The following is a 26,187-nucleotide window of genomic DNA, read 5'->3' as shown; positions in this document are numbered from 1 at the left end:
AATTAATAATGATCATATTTTTGAAGATTTAGAAACTAAAGCTTCTCGTCATATAAATTTAAATTCCGATGAACAAGATGAAGAAGAAGAAAAAGAGGAGATGGAAGAGGAGGAGGAAGAGGAAGAACAGGAGGAAGAGGAAGGGGAAGAGGAGAAGGAGGAAGAGGTGGAGGAGGAGGAGGAGGAAGAGGAAGAGGAGAAAAATAATCAGAATGAAAAAATATCTGAACGTGTTGAAAAAGAATCTGATGAAAATGTAGATAATATTCATACTTATGATATAGAAGTATTGGATCTTAATGAATATGTAGATTCTGAAACAAATTCCAATCTAGATGCAACAACTGAGTTAACTGAATCAATTAATAATACTAATACAAACGATGATAATAGTTTTGAGGTAACATGGCTTTTGGATAGTAATATTACTGAAACTGCAAATGTTGATGATTCACAGATGATTTCATATAACAATACAGATAAATTGGATAAAAATGAACAGGAAAGAGAAATTGAAATTGTTTCTGATATTGGAATGAAACATATCACTAATAGTGATGTATTTACCTTGGAAAAGGATAGTAATAAAAATGTAGATAAAAAACAAAATAAAACAAATAAAATTGCTAAATCACTGAGTATTGTTACAAATTCTAGTATTTTGTTAATGGATAAAAAAGAAGAAGATAAAGACGAACAAGAAATAAAAACAAGTTATGATAATTCAAAAGATAAAATAATAAATGATAATAAAGATTATTTGTATGACGATGAAGAGGAAGATGAAATGGAAAATAATTCAGATAAAATTGATAATAAAAAATCAAATAACGAAGAAATAATTTCTTCGAGAATGATGGAAGATATAATTGCTACTACCGAAATCGTTGATACATCTAAAACTGATATTCATACAAAGAAACTTCATTCGAGAATATCTAGAAGAAAAATGTCTGCAAAAAGAAAGGATCAAAAAGAATATGACAGTGAGATTGATATTATCGATTCTGAAGATTCTGAAGGACACTTATCGACAAATACATCTACCTCTCATTTTGAAAGAAATTTTAACGAACAGATAGATAATTATGATTCTAATAAATCTAATATACGAGATGTAAAAGCAATCGATTCTACGATAAAATATAGTTCTAAATTTGTAAAGGATATAACATCTAATAAAGAAAATGTTGGGAAAAAATTAACGCAAATTAATAATGTAGTCAAATATGATTCCGAAGAAACGAATGTAGACAATTTAGGGAAAATAAATAATTCTAGTAAATATCAATTGCCAAGTGATAAACAGGAAACATTAGAATCATCGAATGAAAGTCTAGAAAATAAAGATGAATCTAATAAAGAAAATGGTGAAACTACGGAAGCAACGTATATTTCTTTAGAAAATTCTGAAGAAAAAATAAATGTCACTAATACAAAAGTCAATTCTTATACAGAAGAGATTTCAATGGAACAATATCAAACTACAAATGACGTATCAACGGTGAATGGTAAGGATAAAGAATTTGAGAAAAATTCAAGTGAAATTTCTGACGAGAATGAACGTGAACATTTAGAAAGTAAAAAACATTCTCATGATCGAACAAAAATGAAATTGAAAGAAAATTATTCGTCTGAAGAAGTTTATCATAAAAGTAAACATAAAAATATTACAGATACAAATAAAGAAGAATTTCAATTGCATGAAAATTCTACGATTAAAGATATAGAAAGTACAGTTTTAAATGAAGATATCATTGAATATGATTATCCTATGAATCAATCAGATTATACCTGGGATAATATAGACGACTATAAAGAATCTGTTAGTATAGAAGATTTTACAGCTTCGATAGAATCTGACAATCATGAACAAGTAACAGAGTCGTATGAAACTATAACTAATTCTGCAGAAGTGGAAAATTCTGAATTGATTGAACAGGAAGACAGTACGACAGGCGTTTTAAAATTTATTGATGAATTACCAAGAATGAGTAAAACAGAAAGTAATACAGAAAAAGATATTGTCTCTGTTGAACCTGCTATACAAGATTATGTTGATGATAATTATGAGCCGCATAATTATAAGGAACAAGAGTCTCTAATGAATAATACTGAGAATCCAAATGACGATAAGATTGAAAAAGATATTAAAGTTGTAAATATTAATGAAAAGTTATCAAAGAATATAGATTATATTAAAATGGATAATATTAAAATGGAAAAAGAAGGATTAATACAAGAAAAGGACACTAAAGAGTTTGCTAAATTCATTGAAAATAATGAACAACAAATGACTATTGTACCAATTTCAAAGAGTACAATAGAGCCATTAACATTATCAACATTGATATCATCAACAATGTCATCAACTACATTATCAGTAACATCTTTAGCATCAATAACAACGGTTTTACCACCAGAAACAACTTTACTAACGACAACAACAATACCAACGATAACTGTACCAACAGTGACTGTATCAACAACTATACCAACAACTCTACCAACAACTGTACAAACAATTACTGTACCAACAACAACTGTACCAACAACAACTGTACCAACAACGACTATATCAACGACTACATCAACTACAACTTTACCAACAACAACTCCAATCACAACTACTCGTTCTGTACCAAATCTTTTCAAGCCTTTTTCACTTAGAAAAAATTACAATTATATTCCTCCAACAACAACACCAAATCCAGTGATCATAAAGTCGAGACTACCTCTATTTAATCCAAAACCAGCCAAACCGCCAAAATCTTATAATGAGTTAGTACCAAAGCCAGTTATTAGGAAAATAACTTTACCAACTCGAAGACCACCTACTACTATGCCTACGAGCACTATAAAAAAGAGCGAAGAATTAAATAATATTGAAAGTACGACAACGAAATACGTAGAAAATTTAAGTGCAACACAAATTGTTGGATCATCCACTGATAGTACAGATTCACAATTTTTAAATTCAAATATTGAAAATTTCACTTCATATCCATCAACAAAACTATCAACATTATCTACAGTAACAGATGTTACTTCTTTAAACAGTGATACAAGTAATAACAATTCAGATACTACAGAAACAAGTACAATTACAAGAGATATAATAAATGAAGACACCATGGATATATCAACTATACCAACAGTTATTCCTACTGTAATAGATAAAGAATACATAGATGAAAAGAAGCATACAGAGACAATGGAAATTAAAACTTCTGTGACTACCGGCTATTATCATAATGATGTAACAGTTGCTACAACAACTGAAAACATACATTCTAATAATCATCCAATCTCAACACCTAGTTCAACTATAATTGAAAATGTGGATAAAATTCCATTATTAGAAACGACTCGGCGATTGAAAGATAAGTCATTCTCCATTTCAAAAATATATGGCAGCTTTAATTGCCTGGAAAGAGAAATGTATAGATTTTATGGTGACGTGAGAGATTGTCGACTATTTCATTACTGCTCTCCTGGTTTTACTCCAAAGCAGGTTTTAGATTTTCGCTTTGTCTGTGAAGAAGGTACTATTTTTGATGAAGAAAGTCAAAGTTGTCGGCATGACGTTAAAAGTACCAAGTGCCCTAATAGACTGTGGTAAATAAGAACATTTTTGTTTTGTCAATACATCTCCGTCCCCATATTATCTTCTGCTATTGATTTTAGTAATTCGTGAATCCTAGGACTCCTTAATATATTTATAATTTTAATTTAATATGTAAGATCCCTAGAAGGAGAATCCTTCTTCTAAGCATTGCCATAACTCTGAGTAAATGCACTGGATTCACACTTATTAAAATTAATGCAATTTCTGATATGATGCGTTTATAAATTATATTAATCATATATATTAAAACAAAACGAAAAAAAAAACAAAAAAAAAGAAAAAAAACAAAAAAAAAACAAAAAAAAAACAACACCATATCAAATTCAAGAGTAAGAAGTGATATAATACCATTAATAAGATTTTACCTGGCTTTTGATCAGGAAAAATATTCATGAGATTTTAGGTTAATGACTGAAGGATATCGGTTCCTATGTTGCATAGGCAATGGTTTGTAAAAGGATGTAAAATTGTTTATATTTGATATTTATGAATGTGTGAGTCATGTGATAACATAATTGCCTTATTAAAGAATACTATTGTCCTTTTTTTTCTCTCCTTTTTGTTTGTTTGTTTGTTTTTCTTCTTTTTTTTTTCTTTTTTTTTTTTTTTTTTTTTTTTTTAATTGACCATATAGATAAATATAGAATACTGACTGCAAACATGCAGTTATAATTGCAAGTTTTATTTTTTTATCTTGGGAAAGAAAAGCTATTATTATAGATTTTAATTATCATAAACTTTATGTTTGGATTCATTGTACATACTAATTCATGGAATTAATAATGAATTGTTTGAAAATGCTATTATAAGCATGCAAACATAATTATGTCACGTGTCATACATATCGTTTGCAATGATGATAATATTCATAAATAAAGATTTGTTCCCAATAATCATCTTGTTTATAAATATATATATATATATGTATATATATATATGCACAATACTTACATATATTTAACATAACAGATGTTCCTGTGACGTACTTGCGATGAATATTAACATACACATTCAAATAAGGAAACTACATTAATATATCACTGCGCCATCTAGCTTTATAAGTACACAGTTGATGTTGTAGGCTACTCTTTTTTACGTATATAAAAGTTTGGATAATCTGCTTGGATACGACTTATATGTTTGATACATAAATAAGACTAATAATGATTGGTAATGATATGAAATTGAAAAGATTAGAACGAATAGATATTTGTATTTGTTATTGTAAGTAATCTTTTCATTTATCAAAGAATGAAATTTTTAATGAGACGTAATAAGTTTATAACTGTAATTTATATATTGAGTAATAACTTTCAATTATTATGATTATTAATTGATTAATTGGCCCTACTTTGTGTATGATTCATACTAAACCGGTTTAAAATAAACGTAATCATTTTTAAGTTTCAGTTACATGATGCTGTCAGAAATTATTATTTGCAATTGTATTTTATATATATATTCTGTGACATACAACCAGATGGATTGACATTAACATTGACTAAAAGGTTATTATTCCATTAAATTCATATATCCTTGATTATATATACAATTTTGTGATAGACTTTGATGACTTTGTTAAAATATTTGTAAATAGAAATTTATGTTTTTTCAGCTAAATAACAATTTTGTTGTTACCATGTCATTCTATCCATTACAACGTAAATCAACATTTCTAATTGGATTTGGAATTGGCTTTTTTCTAGCCTCTTTATTTTACTTCATAGGAAGTTATGTTAATGAAAGTGCTATATATAATGAGAAAAAGTGGCAATATCAACATTATTCTGATGATTTATCTATAGTATGGATGACGCCTATAAATTTGCTCTCTCGAGGAATTAAATTTCGTAATTGGGCCAAAAGTAATTGGACAAAGGGATTAGAAAATGTATCATACAATAAGTGGTTTGCAACATATAATTTGCAAAGAAATGCAATTGATATGGATCGTTATTTATATGAACCAAAATCAGATAATATATCGCAAAAACTTGTAACATTGGAATCGGATTGGTTAAAATCTAAAATATTTATTACATGTATTGTTTTTGTGGAAAAAGTAAAATTAGCAAAATCGATAAAAGATACTTGGGGTAGTCATTGCAATCGAATATATTTTTTTGGACAACGTATACAAGATTCCAAAATACCAATTATAAATTTTACTATAAAATTTCAATCTTCTTGGCATTTTTTATGTGAAATTATGAATTATATATGGAAAGATGATGAGGTCAAGGAATGGATACTTTTTGTAAAAGATGATATGATGGTAATCTTGGAGAACTTACGTTATATAGTTGCTCCGTTAAACTATGAAGAAAATTATTATTTGGGCCATGCCGTTGTAATGTGGGGTCAACCGTACAATGTTGCTCAAGCAGGTTATGTACTAAGCAAAGGGTCACTTAAAAAAATGATAGAAATGTTTAATACGTCACAAAAATGTGCTGCTGGTGGAAAATATTGGAAAAAAGAGGATTATTATCTTGGTAAATAAATTAATTAAAAATGAATAATAATTATATGTATATTTTATATGTATATATTTTAATATTATGTACAGGAAAACATCTATCATCTATGGGTATTCTTCCTATGGATACAAGGGATGAATATTTAAGGGGAACTTTTCATGGTTATGCTTTAAATAATTTATTGTGGGGAATTGCAAAACCTGGTAGTTATTGGACGCATGCTTTATATCCTCCACAAAAAGAATGTTGCTCTTCTATGTCTGTGACATTCAGTGCTACTGAAGCTGATAAAATGTTCACCTTTAATTATTTGTTATACAATTTACATGTCTTTACTAAGAAAGGAGTTTTTGGAAATAAACGTGCTCCTACATCATTACCTGAAGAAGATGTAAGATTTATTGGATCAATAATTTACTTATTTTTTTTATATATACATATATATTTTTTTCTTTTTATTTTATAATTAAAAGTATTTATTCATATGAATATAGTTATTTATAGATTTTATTACATTGCATATATCATAAAATTTATTTTTATTTATTATTAATTGTAGGTATGGAAAATTGCATTAAAAGAAGAATTTAATATCACTCACTTGAATGAAATTTCTAGTGATGCATATTATGAAATATGGCATTCAAAATATTCTGAACCCGAGCAATTGATTTTAAAGAATTATCGTAATACTTCAAATATATTAACTTCTATTTTAACAGCTTATGAATCTAGAAGTCAAGTATCTGATAAATTATCATTAAAATAAGGAATAGAAAAAAGATAGGTTTGTATTTTGTTATTTTCTATATGAAAAAAGAGATTACATATATTTTTTCTAACAACATATTAAATACGCTTTTATAAGAATAATAACTATTATTGTACTAATTTATAAATTTAAGTGCTTTTCTATAATATTGTTTTAAAAAATAGGTTAATATGTTATACAGTATTATTCAATACAACGACAATAATAATAATAATAATGACATAATAAAAAATGTTTAAGAATATTTGTTACTTTCAGAATTTATTCCATGTTTTTATTATTTCAAAGAAAACATTTTGATATATATATATATATATATTTAATTTAAAGCAGTCATTCTACCAATATCAAGAGTGATAATACGAAGTGTTACTCTATTAGCAATTAAATGGTCATAATTATTTGATAAGAATATCCGTTGTGGTATTTCAATATTGTTTTATCTACCTAATTAGCGACCATAATGAATCACATAAATACGAATAATTATAGTGTAAGAGAGAGATAGAGATAGAAAGAGGGGGAGAGAGAAAGAGAGAGAGAGAGAGAGAGACATGGATGGATTTGATTTATATTGTTAAATTATAAAATAATCTAAATTAACACAAATATGATGATAATATAAGAGATAATAATAGTTTGTAAATCAAATAAAGCGATACGTTTACTAATGGTTTTGTTTTTCTTAATAGGATTGCATAAGGATAAAAATAATGATTATATATAGTAATTATTTATCTATTATTTGTTCTACTTTCGTGACATAATTTTTAATCTTTTGATTTGTCAGGATGTTAGCAATGGTTATAAATGGTCATTTATCAGTTATCCGTTTCCTTTTAGAGGTAGGTATATAAAAGAAGTGAAGTATTATCATAACTATTAAAAAAGACTACTTACTGGTGTGTACTGTTGTTGCATAATTTAATTAGTTTTCATCTCATATAATGAATATAAAATTTTGATTATTTTTATTGAAATGTTGTTTTGGCATTTAATACTAGTTTCAATAGCAGTAATAACTGCTACGAGTATATCAGTACAAGAAGATAGACCTACAAAATCCTTTCAAAATAAAAAGTCAGTATCTGTAGAATGAAAATCCTTTTTTATTATTCTTTTCTTTTGCAATTTAACTCATTTAATTTGTTTATATATTTTACAACATGATAATTAAATATAATAGTTAAATAAAATTTATTTATTTAGAAATGTAGCTCATAAAAATGTCAAAACTAAGAAAGTTGAAAGAAAGGGAGTATATGCTGGTGGTTGTATTGAAAGTCCAGATCCACCAATTAATGGGAAAATAAAATGTTCTATAGACAGGTATGCTTTTAAATGGCAAATATATATATTATATTTATCATATGACAATGTAATAACAAATGGGAAGTTATTTATAATATATTATTCTTCGTAGTGGATGTATTGCCAGCTGTGAATATGATTATATTTTTCCAATTGGACTAAGTCAATTGGCTATAATATGTAATGATGCAAAGTGGGATATTGTTGGTACAGAATGGAGTACAATACCACATTGCCAACGTATGTTTTTTTTTTCAATATATCATTGATATAATTGGTTTTTTTTTTTCTATAAAATTTATATTTTATATAGATAATGATAATGTAATAGTTACAATATATTTTTTTTTTTTTTTTTTTATTTCAGCAATATGTATGCCCAATTGTCAAAATAGTGGAATTTGCATTGCACCGCATCAATGTAACTGTCCTGAAAATTTTTCTGGCCCACAATGCCAATTTGAAAATAAACCATGTATGGATTCTGTACCACGTGTTCTTAATTCTTATAAACATTGTAATTCTAAGTAAGTGACTTGTACTTCATTTGTATTCATTTATTAAAAAGAAAATATTTATATATAAATTTTACTTTCAGATTTTGTACTATATCTTGTATGGAAAATTTTGTATATCCAGATGGGTCGGCAGTTGCCAATCTGGTTTGTAAAAATGGTAATTGGGTACCAACTAGGACAGATTGGGTATCAATTCCAGATTGCATACGTAAGTTTCCAAAAGATTGTATTATTTGTTATATATACTTATTTTAAATATTTTCTATATATTTAATATACAGATTTTTATATTTAGATTTTAATTTAATTTTATAGCTATTTGCAATCCACCGTGTCAGAATGGTGGTCAATGTCTTCCAACAAATGTATGTCTATGTCCACAAGAATTCAGAGGACCTCAATGTCAATATTGTAAGAATTTTTTATATTTTTATAAAATGTTAATAATAATTATTTTTAAAGTAAAAAATTAACATTTTTATAAAATGTTAATAATAATTATTTTTAAAGTAAAAAATTAATTCCATAAATATACACAATTTGTAATATTTTACATTAATTGTATATAATGTTTTTTTTTTTTTTTTTTTTTTTTATAGCACAGGATGTCTGTAATAATAAAAAACTGAACTTCAATGGTGGTATTTATTGTATTAGCTCAGAGAATATAAATTCCTGTACATTAAATTGTCCACTTGGCACAAATTTTGAATTTTTACCAGCAGCTAGATATACTTGTAATTATGATACAGGAGTTTTCTTACCACAGCCAATTCCTCAATGTAAAGATGATAATAATATAGATATTTTCACTGCCTATGAGTCTAATCATACATGGTCCATTAATAGTAATTTTATATCCACCGTGGAAAATAATACCATTGATTTTCCAATATCTAGAGGTGACCAAATGATAAAGGTAAATATATTTTAATATTTTGCTAGAAAAAATAGCTTAAAAATTAAGCAATGTATATAAATATACATATATATATATTTTTTTTTAGGATATATATGGGTCATTGAATAATAACTATGTTCTTATTGAAGCGAAACGACCTGAACCAAAGACTTGTTTTACTTGGGGTGGTACACATTATAAAACTTTTGACGATCAAATTTTTAGTTTTGAAGATAATTGCAGTCACATTATGTTGCAAGAGATGAGCAATGCTGTTTTAACGATAACTGTACGAAATAGTCCAACCTGCAGAATGGAAAATCGTTGCTTTAGAATTATTGAACTTTTCGTTGGTGGAAAGGAATATATTCTTTCACGGAATGAGAGGGATATACCTGAATTTCGTAACATTAAAAAATCTTTTCCAATACCAGTTCGTTTGCCAGGCTTACGTGTTGATATGTCAGCACACTTCATTATTGTTTATTTAGACTCATTAGGAGTCAAATTGAAATGGGATGGAGGGCTATTATTACAGATAGACGCATCTGAAACTATGTGGAATAGAACAGCAGGTTTGTGCGGAAGAATGAATGGCGATGCTAGAGATGATTTGATAGGTAAAACTGGGAACCATCCGATTAATATTGAAGTATTAGCAAATAGTTGGCAAGTTGAAAATATTGGCGGTGAGTTTGGATATTCTTAATTATGAAAATACATATTAAATATAATTTATTATATTTATATATATATATATATACATTATTTTTCTAGAAACATGTAATGAATATCCAAAAGTAGAGCATTCTTGCATATCAGAATATGCTCAAGAAGCTGATGAATTTTGTACAAAATTATTGTCAGATAATAAATTTCGAAGTTGTTCAAGTACATTAAAGATTTCAGATATGAAATTAGCTTGTATCTGGGATTATTGTACTTGTAATGATTTAGATAGAAGGATATGCGCGTGCGATACAATGAATGTTTATGTAAGACAATGTGCTCACAAAGGTATTGTTCCTTTGTCCGGCTGGAGAAATGAGAATTTTTGTCGTAAGTAATCATTGTAATTAAAATAAATCTATATTAATATTTTGCAAAATAATATAATTAGATACAAATTTAGATTTATTATTTTATATATCAATTATTATTATTAAAAATATATATATATATTTATTATATTAAAATGTTTATTTACATAGCAATGCAATGCACAAAAGGACGTATATATAAGAAATGTGGACCAAGGGCACAACCTTCTTGTGGTTTTGATATTGATTCTAATATAAATGATGATGATTGCGAAGAAGGTTGTTTTTGTCCTGAAGGTTTTTTGATGCATGAAGATAAATGTATACCACAAGAAGAATGTCCTTGTAGATTAAGAAGAAAATTATTTCAACCTGGAGAAAGCGTGGCAAAAGATTGTAATACTTGTACTTGTACTTCTGGCAAATGGATTTGCACACAAATACAATGTGCTGCTAGATGTGCTATCATTGGCGATCCACATTATACAACTTTTGATGGTAAACACTATGATTTTATGGGTAAATGTAAATATTATCTGTTAAAAGGTGAGAATTATAGCATTGAAAGTGAGAATGTTCCATGCTCTGGAGCAATATCAGAGGTTGGTACTCATTTATATAAATAGATATTACATACACATTTCATTTATGTAGTTATACAAATAAATAAAACATTTTTTTTTTTTTTTTTTTTTTTTTTTTATTTATATTCTTTAGTATTTAGGCTTCATTACGTCAGATACACCTTCTTGTACAAAAACGGTAACAATAAAAATAAATCAAGATACTGTCAAATTAAAACAAAATAAGCAAATAGTAATCAATGGTGAAGATGTAAATAAATTACCACTTTTTGTTAATGGAATAAAATTACAAGCTGCTAGTAGCATATTTGTAGTGGTTCGTATGTTAAATGGTTTAGAAGTTTGGTGGGATGGTATGTCACGTGTTTACATTAATGCACCAGCAGAATTTCATGGTATGTCATATCTAATTTTCTTTTCTTTTTTTTTTTCTTTTTTTTTTTTAGAATAATTTTTTTTAATTTTACTTATCAGGTAATACAAGAGGACTCTGTGGAACATTTTCTAATAATCAAAAAGATGATTTTATAACGCCAGATGGTGATATCGAAAAAATAGTAACTCTCTTTGCTAATAAATGGAAAACAAATGAACAATGTTTAGATGTTCATGATAGTGAACCAATGCATCCTTGTGATTTGAATCCACAAAAGCGTGTTTATGCAAAAGAATATTGTTCTAAATTGTATTCAGATATATTTTCTGGTAATTTTCTTTTATTCTTTTTGTTATTTCTGGTTATTTTGATTTATAGAAAATAATATTTATATGTAAACAAACATAATAATAATAATAATAATAGTGATGATGATAATTAAATCCGATTTTAGATTGTCATTGGTATGTTGAACCTGAAGTATTTTACAAAGATTGTTTATATGATATGTGTGCATGTACAGCTGATATTAAGACATGTTTCTGTCCTATGCTATCGGCATATGCAAAGGATTGTTCAGAAGCAGGAATAAAATTATTATGGCGTCAAGAAATTCAAGAATGTAGCATTCATTGCTCTGGAGGTCAAGAATATCAAATTTGTGGAAGTAGTTGTAGAAGGTACTTACATATATATTTGGATTATATTACATATAAATTTGGATTATAATGAATCGAAAGTGAAATGAAAATATATTTGATATATAAAATGATATTATTTTTAGATCGTGCAGTGACATATCTTTTAATCCAGATTGTAAAGAAGAATGTGTTGAAGGTTGTAATTGTCCTGAAGGTCAAACATTAGATATTATGGGTGAATGTATCCCAATTGGTCAATGTCCTTGTATTCATTCAAATATTGAATTTAAAGCTGGTTATCAAGAATTACGGCCTGGACAAAAAGGACAGGATTTATGTACTTGTACAGGTATATTAATAAATTACACACACACATACAACTATTGTGAAGATGAATTTTCATAAATATAAATATTATTTTTTTACAGGTGGTAAATGGAATTGCAGACTTGCTACATCAAATGAGATTGAAAAATATCAATTATTTAATAATACATCAGTTAGTTGTTCTGCAACTAAGAATTTAATATTAACGGATTGTGAGCCAGTACAATCAAAAACATGTCATAATATGCATATACCAATTACAGAAAGTAGTAGTACTTGTAAACCAGGATGCATTTGTAAAACCGGTTATGTTTTGGATGTAATAAATGGCGTTTGTATCAAAGAAGAAGAATGCCCTTGTCATCATGGAGGAAAAAGTTATAAAGAGGGATCGATTATACAAAGTGATTGTAATACCTGCAAATGTACAAGCGGAAAATGGAATTGTACGGACAGAATATGCGCAGGTAATCATTTTAGAATATTTAATATTTTATTTTATTTAAGATATATTAATTTTAAATTGTCAAAAGTTATACAATTAATTCTTTTTTTTTTTTTTTGTTTTTTTTTCCAGGCGTTTGTTCCGCATGGGGTGATTCTCATTATGAAACATTTGATGGCAAATTATTTAATTTCCAAGGTGTATGTGATTATACTTTAGCGAAAGGTGTTTTGAGCAAAGAAGAAACATTTTATATTTCTATTCAAAATGTTCCTTGTGGAACAACCGGAGTATCCTGTTCTAAGTCTGTAACACTTAAAGTGGGACATAGTGCTAATCAAGAAATAATTACATTAACAAGAGGAAAAAGATTGCCTAAAGAAAACTTTAAAAGGATTGCTATTAGGACAATAGGTTTATACGTGTTCCTTGATGTGCCTGATTTAGGTTTAGTATTACAATGGGACAAAGGTAAATATATGTATATATATATATATATATATATATTTTTTTTTTTTGTTATTACTATTAATATAATTTTTAGAAAATTTTAATTCTAAATTGTCGTTTTAATTTAGGTACTAGGGTTTATATTAGATTAGATCCAAAATGGAAAGGGCATACAATAGGTCTTTGTGGTGATTATAATGATAATAGCAAGGATGATTTTAAAACACCTTCTGGTGGCATTTCTGAAGTTTCTTCTATCTTATTTGGAGACTCATGGAAAATAAACGATTTTTGTCCTGAACCTAAAGATATTGAAGATCCATGCGAACAACATCCAGAACGAAAAATATGGGCCATTGAAAAATGTAATATTTTGAAATCTGATCTTTTCCGGCCGTGTCACTCCGAGGTGGATATTGAATTTTATATACGAAATTGTATTTTCGATGCATGCGGTTGCGATACAGGTAATTCTATTTATTTTATTAATTATTATATTTTCGAATGAAAAAAAGAACAAAAAAAGGAAAAAAAAAGAAAGAAAAAGAAAAAATCTAAAATATATTAAATAATAATTATTTAATTTAGGTGGCGACTGTGAATGCCTTTGCACATCATTAGCAGCATATGCTCAACAATGTAATGCAAAAGGTGTTCCTATAAAATGGCGTTCCCAAGATCTATGTCCAATGCAATGCGATAAAGAATGTAGTACCTATTCTCCATGTATTTCAACATGTCCCTATGAAACTTGTGATAATCTTTTAACTATTAAAGATAATTTACATTTATGTTCACAAGACGCTTGTATAGAAGGTTGTTTATTTAAAGCATGCGCCAATGATCATATCTACAAAGATAATAATTATACAGAATGTGTTCCTAAATCAACATGTAAGCCAATATGCGCAGAAATTAATGGGGTATGTTTGTTAATTAATATATATATATATATTTTTTTTTTAAGAATATTTATTTATTTATTTATTTAAAAATATATTTATATATATATATATATTTTTTTTTTAAGAATAGAAAAATTCTGTTACATGTATTTTAATTCGTATATTTTTTAATATATTCAGACTGTTTTCTTGGAAGGCGATGAAGTTAGCAGTGATAATTGTCAAACTTGTTTCTGTAGTCGTGGTAAAATAATATGTCAAGGTGGACCATGTACAACTACCCCAACATTACCTACGATTCCTATGGAAGAACCACAAAAATGTATAGATGGCTGGTCAGCTTGGATAAATAATGATAAAAACGTAAAAGGACAGATGCTCAATGACATTGAACAATTACCAAATTGGACTGATTTGGTAAAAAATAAATATGATATTATTATATTTATATAAATGTCAATTTAAAAATATTATTTACATTATGATATATTAAAGGCATCGATTGAGGGATCAGCCGTATGTACAAAGGAACGAATGATTGATATAAAATGTCGATCGGTAAAGAATCATTTAACTCCAAAAGAAACTGGTTTAGATGTTGAATGTAGCTTGGAACGTGGCCTTTATTGTAAATCACAACCAGATTTTCCATGCATAGATTTTGAAATTAGTGTTTTGTGCCAGTGTACATCAAAAACTACGGAAACATCAATTATAATTTCAAGTAAGAAATAATATCGTAATTGTTATGATACGTGTAAAAAAGTTGATGTATTTTAAATTCTTAAAAAATAATATAATTTTTAGCCATTACCGAAGAACCAGAAGAGAACGTTTGCGAGTTGGCAAACTCTTATAAAGCACATCCAACAGATTGTTATATTTTTTATCATTGTACTCCTACAATTAATCAAAATGTATGGGTTGAAAAAACATGTGGTCCAGATATGTTTTACAATCCGAATCTTAAAATATGTGATTGGCCAGCAAATGTTAGACTCATAAAACCTGAATGTTCTCTTAAACAAACAACCTCAAGTAATGAAACTGAACAGATTACTACATCTTATGAAAACACGTTCACAACAATTTATGAGAAAAACGTTACCACTAAAAGTATGATCGATACAAATTTAATAAAATGTATATAATTTACTTTTATTTCTATTAATATTATTTTTATTAAAATTTATTTCTTTAATAGGATTATGTGAAATTGGTGAGAATTGGAACGATTGTTCTATTAAATGTAGTCAAACTTGCGAATATTATCGTTATTCTTTATTAGAGCAAGGCTTTTGTAAAGGAGATACAGATTGCATTCCAGGTAAAGAAAACTTAATTATAAATTATTTTTATTTCAAATTGTTGTTTATTAACTAATAAATATTATTTATGTATTTTTATAAATAGGATGTGTATCATTAAAAAGAACAGAATGTCCTTTGTACAAATTTTGGAAGGACTATGATACATGCGTTGATCAAATTGATTGCACTTGCAAATCTCACGAGGGACAGAGTGTAAAAGCAGGTACCGTTGTTAAAGAAACCGAATGTGAAATATGTCAATGTATTAATAATTATTATACTTGCGATAAAACAATATGTACAAATGTTACTCATCAAGTCGAAGAAGAAACATCACCGTCGTGAGTAAATTTTATATTGAAAAATTTTATTATTATTATAAAAGATAATAATATGTTATTAATAAAATATAATTGATTTTTAGTACACTTATATACAATTACGAAACGGAGTCTTCAACTTCTAAGCCTGAAGAAAAGAATATAATTATTGTATCCAGTACTGTAACTCCACCTGAACAATGTGATAGTGATAGATATATACCATTAATTCAACAATCTACGCCAAATCAAATTTCTTTTTATGCTAGTAGCAGTAATGGTGTTGAATTTCAGCCTGAAAATGCATTATTTGATAGTCAAATATCAATGGAGCCTGTTAAAAGTTGGCAACCAGAATTTGTTGACAAAAATCAATGGTTTGATATTTTACTAATTTCTTTTTTCTTTTTTCTTTTTCTTCCTAGTATTTTCTTTCTAGTATTTCCAAAAAAATATTCTTTTGATTTCTTAAAATCTAAAATATATTTTTAGGCTTGCTATAGAATTTCAACATCCTCTACCAATTTATGGTATCATTTTGAAAGGTTCACCAAGTGACGACAAATTTGTAACAAGTTATCAAATTCTTTTCTCTGATGATGGCCATGCATTCTCATACGTAATGGATACTACAAAACAACCACGTATATTTAGAGGACCTGTCGATGGCATTAAGCCGGTTGAACAAAAATTTTATGAACCCATCGAAGCAAAAATTATCCGTATATATCCTTTGACATGGCACAATGGTATTGCTATTAAAGCCGAAATACTTGGTTGCGAGGAAGTTACAGTTAAAAGTACAATTGTGACCAAACAATTATCAACAACTATAAAAGAATTCTTTGGATCAACGACCATTGGATATACCGATAAAGTTATAAAACCAGGTAAAATATGTTCTTATTAATTGTTATTGTTAAGCCCCCCCCTCTTCCCCCGTCTTCCCTTTAATCATATACTTAAGAAAAGAAATTGATTTAAATCTTATAACAGTGTGCAATGATACCATGGGCCTGGATGATGGATTATTGTCAGATGCACAAATCTCAGCATCCTCTTCGTTCGATAATCTTTTACCAAATATCAGATTATCAGGATTGGGTCTATGGAGACCAAGATTGGATAATTTAAATCAATACGTTCAATTTGACTTTTTGGAACCACGAAATATAACAGGAATTATAACAAAAGGATATAATAATGTATGGACGACTGTTTATAAAGTTTTTTATAGCATTGATGGTCGTCAATGGAATCCAATTATTGATGACAATGACAATGAAGTAGAATTTTTAGGAAATTTCGATTCCAACAATGTTAAAACGAATTTATTTGAAAAACCATTGCGAACAAGATTATTACGTATACAACCGATAAAATGGCACGATCATATAGGATTAAAGGTTGAAATACTCGGATGTTTCTTACCGTATCGTAAGTTTTTCTTTTTTTTTTTCTACAGACATTTATTATAAAAAATTAAAAACTATTTTTATTGTTAAAGTAAAATAATCTTTGACTTTTTTTTTTTTCTTTCTCTTCAGCCATAGTAACAACAGAATTGCCTGGACCAACGGAACCAAATATATCCGTATGTAATATATGCGAGGGTATATTAACAGAGAGCAATGTTAAATGTAAATGCGATCAATCTTTATGGTGGAATGGAGAAACTTGCGTTTCAAAACAAAATTGTCCATGCGTTGTTGGTCATATTACGTAAGGAAAAAAAAAATGATAATATAATATAAAGTCTAATAATGTGCGCAGATAATTATTTTAATATATATATATATATATATATATATATATATATATATATATATATATGTATATATATTTTTTTTTAATTATATTAGATATGCTGTTGGATCAATCTATGAATCAGAAGATTGTCAACAATGTTCTTGTACATTAGGTGGTATACCTTCTTGTATATCAAAAAAATGTGAACCATGTACCGAGCCAGGAATGCAAGTAGTCGTCACAGAATTATGTAGCTGCGTTTGTAAACCTTGCCCATTTGGTAAAAGATATTGTCCAACTAGTAATGTCTGTTTAAATGAAACATTATGGTGTAACGGGGTACAAGATTGTCCTGACGATGAAAAGAATTGTCCAAAAATTGAAACATCATCTATCGGACACTTTGAATCTACAATTAAATCTACAACCAATTCAATTTCTACCTTAAGCACAGTTTCAGGTAATCTATGAATTATTTCTTTCTAATCCATATGATTATATTAGGTAAATAATTATCCAAGTAATATACTTGAGATAAACAATAAGAAAAAATTATATTTAGTTCCTTCAGTTCAATGCGAAGAACCAAAATGTCCTCCTGGATATAAGATAGTTCAACAGAACATGTGGAGTTCACATTATACAACTACAACAGTTTATACCAGTAGCAATACTTATAAAGAAATTAATTATATTCATAAAACAAAAAGTAATTATAATAGTTATGTAAAGGTTAAACAAAAACCAACAAAACAGTTAATAAAAAAGAAAAATAACAGGTAAATATAAATTTATCATAATATATTTTATATTAAGTGGCTTCTTTCTTTTTTATCCTTTTTCTTTTTCTTTTTAATCTATTTAATTTTTTTGATATTATAAATTATGATTTTTTTTTTCTTTTTTTTTTTTTTAGAGAATCATGGACGCGTCATCATACTGTTGATTATAAAAATTATAACAATGGAGAAAGTATGATCTGTCAACAATTTACATGTGTCCCTATAAGTCCACCGGTTTTAATTAATGAAACAACGGAATATTGTCCAAAAGAAGCATGTCCTCCGAATTATACGATAAAATATGAAAAAGTGAGTATGTATAAGATTGAAAAATGTCCAAAGTATACGTGCGAGCCACCAGTACCATTGGAAGCTATTTGCAACGTTACGGGCAGAACATTTAATACATTTGATGATTTAGAATATAAATATGATATCTGCAATCATATTTTAGCAAGAGATATGTATGAAAATAAATGGTATATAACGTGTGAGTACATATAATATTTTCATTATATATTTATATCATGATCATTTGATTTCTTTAATTTTTATATTACAATCTTTTTTTTTTGCTTTCAGTGGAAAAAGAGTGCGACAAATATGGTATCCAATGTTCACGAAATTTAGTAATATTTATTGACGATGAAGTAATAGTTTTATATCCAGATATGCATATGGACATCAACGATTATACTTTTACATCAAATCAGGTTGGATATCTTGGTGAAAAATTCAAATTATTTAAAGTGTCATGTGTTGGTGACACTATATATCTTACTTGCAAGCATTATGGATTTTGGGTTATGTGGAATGCAGATATGAATGTTAAAATTGGTATTAATAAAAAATTGCATAGCCTTGTCGATGGTCTTTGCGGTTACTTTGATGGATATATATTAAATGATAAACAAATGCCCGATGGAAAACAATCTAAAAGTACAATTGAATTTGGAAATAGTTGGATAATGGAAGGTGCATCGCAATGTGAATCTCAAGTTTGTATTAATAAAAAAATTTTTAATCCGATTATCTTATTATTTTAAAATATATAATTAAATTTAATCCTTTCATATATAATGAATCGTTATAATTTTATATATATATATATATTTTTTTTTTTGTTATATTTTACAGGTATGTCCACGTGATATCCAAGAAAAGGGATGGAAAATTTGTAATATGATAAAAGACAGATCTTTGGCTGTTTGTTCTGGTGTGGTAGATTTTGAAAAATTCCTTTCAAGATGTTTAGAGACCGTTTGTACATGTTTACGCAGTAATTCTACGTACGATAATTGTCGTTGTCGTACATTGACAACTTTCGTTACAGAATGTCAGGCTAATAATCAAAATATTGATTTGTCAACTTGGAGAAATATTTATGATTGTCCTGACAATTGTTTGGCACCATACGTACATAAAGATTGTTTCCGGTAAAGAGTTTTCATATATTATAATAATACGTTTAATATTTCCTAATAATAAATATTTTTTACTAATTATTTATTTATAAAAAAAAAACAAAAAATAGGAATAAATGTGAACGTAGTTGCAACGATTTACAAGAGGCTGATCCTTGTCCGATTATGGAAGGTGTATGCTTCTCGGGTTGTTTTTGTCCAGAGGGTACAGTACGTAATGGTAATGATTGCGTTCTTACAACTGAATGCCGTAATTGTATTTGTGAAGGATTTGGTAATTCAAAGTTTATTAGTTTCGATAGAAAAAATTTCACATTCCAAGGAAATTGTACATACATTTTGTCGAGGGATATTATTGACAAAACAAATTCGCAATATAAAAATCATACATATCAGGTAAAATAGGTTTCTTTGTTTTTATATATATATATATATTTATAAATAAATATTAGTAACATAATTAATATATAAGACTAATATATATATATATATAACAGGTCTTAGTTTCCAATACTATTTGTGATACTGGTATTTGCACAAAGGCGATTATTGTTTTGTATGAATCGCATGTTATCCAAATTGAAAGAACACCTGTTACAAAAATGGTACGCATTTGTTAATTTACGAAATATCTTTGATATATATATTTAAAAATTATTACAATATTTTATTATTTATTATTTATTATTTATTATTTATTATTTATTATTTATTTTATAACAGTTCGACATAAATATTGATAATATTAAAGTGGAACAATTGCCATATAAAACGCATTGGGTGAAATTGGAAGAAACATCTGGGAAAGATATGAAATTATTAATACCAGCTATTCAATTAGAAATAATTAGTATGCAATCTAATTTTGCTTTTACAGTTAGAATTGCCTCTCGTATATTTGGTGATGCCGTTGAAGGTTTATGTGGAAATTGTAATGATGATATAGAGGATGAATTGAAACAACAAGATGGAAAGGTATACATAGAAGAAATAGATAATAATTAATAATGAATATAATTAATTTCTATGTATATGTAATTTTTATTCCTCACAATTTTTTTTTTTTAGATTACAGATAATGTTGAACAATTTGGAAAAAGTTGGTTGGTCGATAGTATACCGATTAACATTGATCTGAAAATTGACAATTGCATTTCTATAGAAGGTTCTATATGTAATAAAACAATATTAAAAGATGATCCGTGTAATCAAATTTTAAGTACAATATTTGCACAATGTCATGAACTTGTTGATCCATATCCATATTTAGCTATATGTCAGGATACATTATGCATAGGTGGAGATTATTGTATTAATATAGCGGCATATGCAAGAAAATGTTCAGAAGCAAGTTTATGTATTGATTGGAGAACAGATGACATATGCCCGTATACATGTCCATCATGTATGAATTTTATATTTTATAGAATATAAGAATTTAAAGTTAATTGATATCTATAGTTATTTTCTTATTTATTTTTTTAATAGATTTAAAATATAAAACGTGCGGTTCGGGTTGCATTGAAACTTGCGACGATATTAACAAAGAAAGTAAAGAAAAATGTCATGCACAATTTGAGGAAGGATGCTTTTGTCCAGATAATTATGTACTTTATAATGGCACATGCGTTAATAGAAAAAAATGTTCTATTTGCGACGAAGATGGTCATATAGAAGGAGATATTTGGTATTCGGACAAATGTACTACATGCAATTGTCATAAAAATCGAGTTAATTGTCAGAAGATAGAATGCTCGACGTTAGATACAATTTGTGAAGAAAGTATGACGCCTAAGCTTGTGCCCGGTACGGAAACAGAATGTTGCCCAAAATATTCCTGTAGTAAGTATACACAAATTATTATTATTATTATTATTATTATTGTTGTTGTTGTTGTTGTTGTTGTTGTTGTTGTTTTTTTCTCGAATTGTCTCATAATTTCCTCTTTTTTTCATTCCATATAATAATATTAGTTGCAGCAACAGAGTCTCCATTATGCGAAGATACACTGCAACCTGATTGTGGATATGGACAGATTATGAAATTGCATACGGATACTAAAGGATGTAAAAAATTCGTATGTGGTATGTAATATATATATATATATATATATATATATATATATATATATATATAATATGTATATATTATCGGATTTAATTACATTTAATATTGATGGAGGAATAAATTGTTATAGAATGTTTACCACCGGAAGAATGTCCTACATTTGAATACGTTGATACAGAAGTTGAAATATTGGAGGAACCTGGTATGACGAAAGTTATGAATACAAGTGGTTGTTGTCCAAAATTCGATGAGATTTGTAATCCACAATTATGTCCTTCAATACCAGTTTGTCCAGATTATTATACATTGAATAAAAATCAGTTAACAAATGCATGCTGTCCAGATTATGAGTGTAGTAAGTATATGTATATAATAAATATGTATTTATTTTAAAGTATATACATATATATATATATATATATATATATATACATATATATATATATATATATATATACATAGATATGTAATAAATTCATGAAAAATAATTGTGTTAATTTTAGATCCTCCAAAAGATATTTGTCTTTACAATACAACGTCGTCAAATGTGAAAAATATATCAGGATCACAATATGTAATACCAAAAGAAATTGGAGAAGAATGGAAAGAAAATAATTGTCGTACGTGCATTTGCGAAAAGACAGATATGGGTCCTGATATAAAGTGTACAATGATAAAATGTCCTGACGTTCAAATTCATCCAGATATAAGTGATTTTGTAATGGAAGAAGTTTTGATAAACGATGATTGTTGTCCAAGTTTAAAACGTGTAGCATGCAAGGAAGGGGATCAAATTTATAATGTAAAAGATTATTTCTCATGATTCTTGTATAAATTAAAATTAGTATAATAAATTAGATTTTCATTTTTAATTAATATACAATATATATATATATTCTATGTTTATTGATTAGATTGGTGAAATATGGAAACCTGATCAGGATAATGCTTGTATAACAAAAGAGTGTGTAGAAGTTGCAGGTGTTATACAAAAACAAATAATAATACAGGATTGTAATATTTCTTGTGATTATGGTTACGAGTATCGGCCATCTAATGATAAAAGTAATTATTGTTGCGGAGAGTGTATACCAATTGGTTGTGTTGTAAATGAAGAAATTAAAAATATTGGCGAACAATGGTATTCCAATGACAGTTGTATCACTTATTCTTGTCAATCTATGAATGGAAGTGTAAGTGAATGAAAATTGTAATTTGGATTTTTCTTTCTTTTTTCTTTCTTTTTTTTTTTTTTAAATACGTACACTAACATAAACATTTGCATTTGATATAATATCTTTTAGATATATATAAATTCAGCAACTGTGTACTGTCCTCTTATCGATCTAATGGATGAACAAGAATTTGTAATTGAGAGATATTTTTTACCTAACAAATGTTGTCCGGATATTGTTAAAACAGCTTGTCGTCATAATGATCAAATATATAAACCAGGTGAAAAATGGAAACAATTGAATAATAATTGTATCACTGAAATATGCGTATTAGAAACAAATGGACTTACGAAAAAACAAGAAATTGAAACTTGTTCCGAAGAATGTCCTATGGTAAGATTATATTAGTTTTTTTTTTTTTATTATTATTATAAAAGTATAAATCTAATGTACGTAATTTTCATATTCGATGTTATATCTTTAAAAAGGGTTGGAATTATCAAGCACCAATGGGAGACAAATGTTGTGGTGATTGTAAACAGATATATTGCGTTTATGAAAATATTCTTTACGAGCCAGGTGCAACGTGGTCATTATTGAATAATAATTGTACAACATATACGTGTATGCAAAAAGATGATCAGGTATTATAATGTAACAATTTTTTTTTATTTATTTTTTTTTTTTTTTTTTTTTTTTTAAAGTTCTATCGTAAACGAGTAGAAAATATTTCTTTGAATAATTTCAGTTTATGGTCAGTATGAGTTCCGTAGATTGTCCTAAAATTACAAATTGTCCAGAAGAATTAATATACAATGATGGTTGCTGCAAACGATGTAATTTAACAAGTCTTAATCAAATGGGTAAGTATAATAAAAGAAATAATGTAAATTGACATTATTTGCAAATTTTTCAATTATAATAATTCTCAATAGGTACTTGTACTGTTAACAAAATGAAGTTGAACGATACCATTGGTATTCTTATCGAAGAAAATGGAGTATATGGTATTTGTAAAAATTTAGAGCCTATAGAAGGAATTACAAATTGTGTTGGAACTTGTCTCTCTAGAACATATTTTGATAAAGGTAAAATTATATCAATTTGAAATATTCAAAGGACAAATTACATTTATTAATAATAATTATTAATAATATATGCATGTATATATATATATTTATTATAGAGACATGGAGTCAGTCTAATGATTGCAATTGTTGTCAACCCAAAGAATATCGTGATTCTATTGTAGAACTTACTTGTGAAAATGGAAGAAAGATTTCAAAGAAAGTAACTCTACCAATATCGTGCTCCTGTAATATGTGTACATCAATAAAATAATTAACGATTTAAGATCATTTAATACATTTATATAATATATTTTTAATATGAATAATAAAACAAATTGATGCATCATTTATTTTACATATGCATCGTTATGTTACATACGAGAGAGCTGTAATCTACGTAGGCTTGTAGATCTATTCTATAATATGTAGTGTTCATTCATTGCGTTTGCAGTTGATATTTTGTTCTACTCTATCGTCAAATTCATTTACCTTTCGAGTTAAAAAATGTTGAACGGTAAATTATCTTCGGTCGGTAAATTTTTTAATTATTACAGATAACTGTTTTATCGGTTAAGTGAATACACTCCATTTTACATTAGTCGATAATATACCGATTAACAATGATATAGTATAGATTTATTCCGTACGTAGCGCTTCTTTTTTTTTCTCATCTTCGTAAGTTATTATTAAGAGATTATATATTTTACTTAAATATAATGTTTATTCAAATTAAAATATAACCGTAGTAAATATCAATAATGTTACAATTTTTTTCTTTTTTCTATTGTCCATTGTGATTAATTTTTATTTATATATGTTATTATACATCTGTACATCTTCTAATTCTTTAATTTATTCTTTCATTCATGCAATTAATTTTATTGATTATAATTAATAATATAAAAATAATGTAATATAAATTATGAAATATCATGAAAATAGAATGTTTTTTTTTTATCATTCCGAAAGAAGATTTTTTTAAATTTATCTTTTACAATGTTATTACTTTAATCTCAACTTTAGTTTAAATTAGGTATCAATCATTCATTTATTCATTTATTCCAAAATATTAGTAAAACATTCTTATTATTGCAATCGTATTAAGATTTCCTTTCTTTTTTGTTTCTTTTTTTATTGTTCATAATAAAAATAACATTGTAAAAATAATCATAGATATTTAGAACTAAGGGATTATTTTCGAATTAACGATAGAACACAAAGATAGGAATGATCGAAGAGTATCTAAAATGGGATAAAAGACGTATAAAGTTTTATCTTTAAATCTTGTATATTTCCTTTAGAATTTAGGAAGTAAACCCAATAGAATAGCAGCAATGTCTATTACATTGTCTTTTCGTTTCGATTGGAGACAGTTTTTGCTGAAACATCGGCCGGCTGATCCGGCATTTTCCAGGCCGGTTGCTTTATCGTTCAACTTGATCCCTCTGTTCGTACCGCGGTGTTACAAGTCCCTGCAATCGATGTTTTCATCCCATCTTCCTTACCCAGCACCGCCCACGCCCTTTCTCTTCGTTTTCTCCTTCTTTAACATTTCTTTCTCTCTCTCTCTCTCTCTCTCTCTTTATATCTATCTACCTATCTATCTATCTATCTCCATGTACTCTCTCTCTTTTACTCTGACTACTATTACTACTACAACTTCGAGTACTTCATCCCTTTCTTTCTTTCCATTTCTATTTCTATTTCACTCTTTTCCTCTTTCTCTTCAGTCACACTATACCCATATTTCTATCCTTCTTTTGCTATTACTACTACTTTCATGTCGACCTTTCGAAATAACCGATGCCATTTGTCTCCCCCCGTATATATATATATATATATATATATATATATATATATATATATATACACATACATACACACACATATACACACACACACACACACTGAC

At 27.3% G+C, this 26,187-nt stretch overlaps 3 protein-coding genes across 18 annotated transcripts in view; all 3 read left to right on the top strand.

Moving 5' to 3' along the window:
- The window catches only part of LOC118444066 (uncharacterized), a 24,396-nt gene extending 20,222 nt beyond the window's left edge, over nt 1–4,174 (top strand). For all 16 annotated transcript variants that reach the window (XM_085663263.1, XM_085663262.1, XM_085663265.1 and 13 more), the window contains one exon: nt 1–4,174. This exon is cut by the window's left edge and continues 764 nt beyond it. In XM_085663263.1, coding sequence (XP_085519389.1) covers nt 1–3,622 — 3,622 coding nt within the window. In that variant the 3' untranslated portion in view covers nt 3,623–4,174.
- A 367-nt stretch (nt 4,175–4,541) lies between these two features.
- LOC118444069 (glycoprotein-N-acetylgalactosamine 3-beta-galactosyltransferase 1-B) lies at nt 4,542–7,058 on the top strand. The gene is made up of 5 exons (XM_035871922.2): nt 4,542–4,852; nt 5,033–5,136; nt 5,244–6,123; nt 6,198–6,499; nt 6,668–7,058. The coding sequence occupies exons 3-5, from the start codon at nt 5,268–5,270 to the stop codon at nt 6,875–6,877; spliced, it is 1,368 nt and encodes a 455-aa protein (XP_035727815.1). The 5' UTR covers nt 4,542–4,852; nt 5,033–5,136; nt 5,244–5,267; the 3' UTR covers nt 6,878–7,058.
- Nucleotides 7,059–7,755: 697 nt separating this feature from the next.
- On the top strand, nt 7,756–25,005 carry Hml (hemolectin). The gene is made up of 46 exons (XM_035871909.2): nt 7,756–7,960; nt 8,090–8,209; nt 8,304–8,431; nt 8,559–8,718; nt 8,790–8,917; nt 9,025–9,120; nt 9,309–9,628; nt 9,717–10,299; nt 10,388–10,669; nt 10,822–11,252; nt 11,368–11,629; nt 11,709–11,939; nt 12,065–12,290; nt 12,395–12,600; nt 12,680–13,045; nt 13,156–13,494; nt 13,602–13,940; nt 14,062–14,396; nt 14,559–14,795; nt 14,874–15,102; nt 15,186–15,494; nt 15,583–15,705; nt 15,792–16,029; nt 16,113–16,385; nt 16,501–16,898; nt 17,005–17,445; nt 17,556–17,730; nt 17,871–18,217; nt 18,320–18,536; nt 18,674–19,029; nt 19,122–19,537; nt 19,677–19,975; nt 20,074–20,359; nt 20,461–20,568; nt 20,687–20,938; nt 21,032–21,368; nt 21,452–21,805; nt 21,937–22,047; nt 22,161–22,385; nt 22,534–22,832; nt 22,945–23,223; nt 23,335–23,598; nt 23,694–23,849; nt 23,954–24,068; nt 24,141–24,293; nt 24,392–25,005. The coding sequence occupies exons 1-46, from the start codon at nt 7,860–7,862 to the stop codon at nt 24,544–24,546; spliced, it is 11,805 nt and encodes a 3,934-aa protein (XP_035727802.1). The 5' UTR covers nt 7,756–7,859; the 3' UTR covers nt 24,547–25,005.
- Nucleotides 25,006–26,187: the final 1,182 nt, after the last annotated feature.

This window comes from Vespa mandarinia, chromosome 21 (assembly GCF_050613455.1).
Source record: "Vespa mandarinia isolate Hongniang chromosome 21, ASM5061345v1, whole genome shotgun sequence".
Taxonomy (NCBI): Eukaryota; Metazoa; Arthropoda; class Insecta; order Hymenoptera; family Vespidae; genus Vespa; species Vespa mandarinia.
Note: the sequence above shows the minus strand (reverse complement) of the source record. Positions and strands in the feature narration are given on the sequence as shown.

What these genes read in the sequence shown, in the direction of transcription:
- Hml (XM_035871909.2), top strand. Translation starts at nt 7,860, where the DNA reads ATGTTGTTTTGGCATTTAATACTAGTTTCAATAGCAGTAATAACTGCT. An exon ending in TACCTTAAGCACAGTTTCAG is followed by an intron (nt 18,218 to 18,319) that starts GTAATCTATGAA and finishes AATTATATTTAG; the next exon opens with TTCCTTCAGTTCAATGCGAA. An exon ending in CATCGCAATGTGAATCTCAA is followed by an intron (nt 19,538 to 19,676) that starts GTTTGTATTAAT and finishes TATATTTTACAG; the next exon opens with GTATGTCCACGTGATATCCA.
- LOC118444069 (XM_035871922.2), top strand. Translation starts at nt 5,268, where the DNA reads ATGTCATTCTATCCATTACAACGTAAATCAACATTTCTAATTGGATTT. An exon ending in AAAAGAGGATTATTATCTTG is followed by an intron (nt 6,124 to 6,197) that starts GTAAATAAATTA and finishes TATTATGTACAG; the next exon opens with GAAAACATCTATCATCTATG. An exon ending in CATCATTACCTGAAGAAGAT is followed by an intron (nt 6,500 to 6,667) that starts GTAAGATTTATT and finishes TATTAATTGTAG; the next exon opens with GTATGGAAAATTGCATTAAA.